The 3,323-nt window shown below is 36.3% G+C and overlaps 1 protein-coding gene across 1 annotated transcript in view; it reads right to left on the reverse strand.

Annotated features, from left to right (window-relative positions):
- Nucleotides 1–3,101: 3,101 nt before the first annotated feature.
- The window catches only part of LOC140930040 (galanin receptor type 1-like), a 1,333-nt gene continuing 1,111 nt past the window's right edge, over nucleotides 3,102–3,323 (reverse strand). Inside the window, exon 1 of the mRNA XM_073379697.1 lies at nucleotides 3,102–3,323. This exon is cut by the window's right edge and continues 1,111 nt beyond it. Within this exon, the coding sequence (XP_073235798.1) occupies nucleotides 3,102–3,323 (222 nt within the window).

Genomic DNA, 3,323 nt, shown 5'->3' on the forward strand with positions numbered 1-3,323 from the left:
CCTTATAAATAGGAATAAAAACAAGTATCATTTCATTATCAAACTTTACCGTAGGACCTGTTGAAAACTCTGCAGTAGTTAGCGAGCCACCCAAAACATGAAAGGAATGGGACTTGGGTGTTAACCTTTTAATATCATAGGTGACGAATTACTCCTTAATTTTGGCGCGAAATTTCAGCGCTAATTTGTAATTTCACATGTGAAATTACAAAATTGCCATGGCAACCCTTCCGTACGTCTCAGTGTAAAGATGGCGATGAAGTTTTAAAATGCCGTGAATGAAGATGTCAGGGCACAAAAAGACGCTTTAGAAAACCTGAACACACAAGAGAACATCAAGAAGGATTCTAACAGGTATTTTGCCGAAAAAGTCTGAAAAATTCTGAACTTTATAAGCCAAATTTAAGGTCTAAACATTTGAGAGAAAGGAGTTCTCGATCGATACGATCCAGGATAAACATGTCAAAAATCCAAGATTGCTAAGGTAATTCGTCACCCATGACATCTATAGGTAATCAACAAATGGTATACTCGTGAAATTAGGGAATAATTTCACTTGCGTTTTGTCCAAATCCTAATAATTGCCCTCGCCTTAATTATAAGGATTTGGACAAAACGCGCATGAAATTATTCCCTAATTTCACTCCTCACCATACATACAAATACAGCAGAATTTCTTGTCTTTGATTAACATTTTTCAAATTATATTGAATTTTCCTTTTTATTGTCTTTTTTCATTTCAGGGAGTCTATTTAAAGGTGCTATACCGAGAAAAGGAAGGCAACTCAAATATCCTTAATAACAGTAGTCGAGTGGACGTCGTACACATAATTTAAAAAGAACGAAGAATGTGCACACCATTCTGTGACGACAACTCATGTCCTTACCGCGATCAGCATAATAATTTTATTATCTCTCTAGTTAAGCTGCAAGAGTCTGGCAAAGAAGCTGACATAGATGAATGGAAAAAGCTGATAATAACCACCAAAGAGATGTGCGATCTGAATCAGCCGCTGGAAGATCCGGATCCAGATTTAAGGTATCCCTTGTTACATTGGGCGGCAACGCTGGGAAAAATAAAGGCCGTCCAATGGCTTTTAAAGCAAGACTTCATTTATTTAAGAAAACCTCCACAGGGAAAAACCAATTCAAAAGTAGTTTTTTCTATGGTGCGATTTTTGCACGTAGGATTACCGACGACAGACCCGCGAAAAATATTAAAAATCTTTTTGAAAATTCTTGATTTGTTATTGACAAGTGATCCAGACCTACTCTTAGTTGAAGAAGGCCCTTACGACGACACGGTTTTACACCTATGTGCGCGGGGGGAAGAAGGATCAAACGCTCCTTTCCTAAAATACCTTAAAGGAATTTTGGTAAAACTACACGAAATGTCCAGGAAGAATAAAACACAGCAACTGGAAAACGTTTTAGTAAAAAAGAATAAGGAAGGAGACACGTTTATGCGTACAGTTGCCAAATTTAGAAATGCAGAAGAGGTGAAGGTCCTTATGGACTTGGTAAACGAAAGATTTGAAAGAAACATTTCCTCGCCAGTTACAACCGTCGAATCATCGTCATCATCTTCATCTTCCGTTTTGTCAACCGATGACCACGAAGAGAACTATGGCGACAACGATGAAAATGACGATGATGATCATGATGAAGTATTTGACGACGATGACAAACGTAAAGCGAGCGAAGACGATGCTCCTTTGAGCACACTTTTCAAAGCCAAGGAAAGCGTACAAAGGCTGGCTCTAGAAAAGAAAAGGAAGTGGTCTCAGGAAACACTGAAACTAAAGAAAGCCAAGTTGTCCCTTCAAGAATGCGAAAATAAAATCAGGAGTCTTCTAAGGGAAAAGGAAAGGAAAAAGGCTGACGTTAAAAAACTGGAGGAGACAGTGGAGGATGCGGAAAGAAAATTTACTCTATGTCAACAATTTTTAGAGAATGTGGATTAGACTTGATGCAATTCCACGACTGAATATTTTTTTTCAATAGTCATTTTCGTTCCATTACTTCACGGTTAAAATTAAGAGATTTCAGGCGCTATTGCCAGAAACTTTCCAATCCTTCATTGAAGGGTCGTGACTGTCTTTGAGGTCAGCTGAGTACTTTGATTAAAATTCGTCAGTTACTTTTTAAACATGAGGGGAAACGGCCTAAATTTCAAAGTAACAAATTGTGCCGAATCATATAAATATAACATAGGGGGTTGTAGGGGGGAAGAAAGTACAAAGTAGACAGTCGATGGACCTATCTTTACTCTTCATGAGCTCCCTAGTTTTATGTGAAATGCTTCACGACAGTGCAAAATTCACGATGTTGGCAGTTTCAGTTTTTAAAGCACTTAGAACATTTTTAGCACTAAATGTTCAGAAATTTAAGTTAAATTATACATTGATAATGTACTTAATCTGACAGGGAGAATAGCGAGCTTTTTCTAAAACGGGCACTTTTGTGCTCGTCTGTAAGAAAGAACTTTAGTTAACTATAATATGAGGTTCGTGTCCCAGCAGAGTCAAAATTATCATCGTTGGCTCATTCGTCATAACTTCCACTTTTACATTACTGTGACGTCATCGGACACTGAACCATTCTGCTTCTAGACTTTTTCATTTTATCAGAGAAAAATGAAAATTAAGCGGTTGGTTAGTAGATTTTACATTCGCCTTCTGAATTCAATTTTGTCTTTCTTTGTTTGCTTTTAATGGTGATTACCAGGGGAATTAGTTTTATCTAGAAAATGGAGCCTATATAGCACTAGTATATAAAAAACACTAATAAAAAATTGAATTTCGTTATAGAGACATTGCCACCTGCTTTAGTAATCATTATTTATCTTTTACTTTCACAGTTCGTCTCAGCATTTATCAAATTAGCCCCTTTATACGTGGAAACAAAAGCTGAGTTAACTTCATCTAAACATATAAGATGCCCTTTCCTGTTGTGAAAAGATGCACTTTCTCCTTTATTAATAAATTAGTAAAAAAAATATTCATTCTAAAGCTGGTTTGATGTTAATTTTGCTGGATAATTTTTGAAGCCTTTCAATTAAATGCAATGCCAAGGTCTAAAACTACATGGTTATGATATATTTAATTATTTGAGACAAAACATGTCAACCTCTTGATTTTGCAGTTGATTTCGCTCACCATATTTTTGAATTCTGCTCGAAAATTTTGACTTTGAAACCAGAGAATAATCGGATTCGTGGCTGAGTTGGAATGTATCAGAAAGAAAGAAATTTGATTAAAAGGGCCTCTGTTGGAATAAAAGAAAAGAAAATAGACGGCGCGAGGTGTAAAACAGATTATGAA

This window comes from Porites lutea, chromosome 3, assembly GCF_958299795.1.
Source record: "Porites lutea chromosome 3, jaPorLute2.1, whole genome shotgun sequence".
Classification (NCBI taxonomy): domain Eukaryota; kingdom Metazoa; phylum Cnidaria; class Anthozoa; order Scleractinia; family Poritidae; genus Porites; species Porites lutea.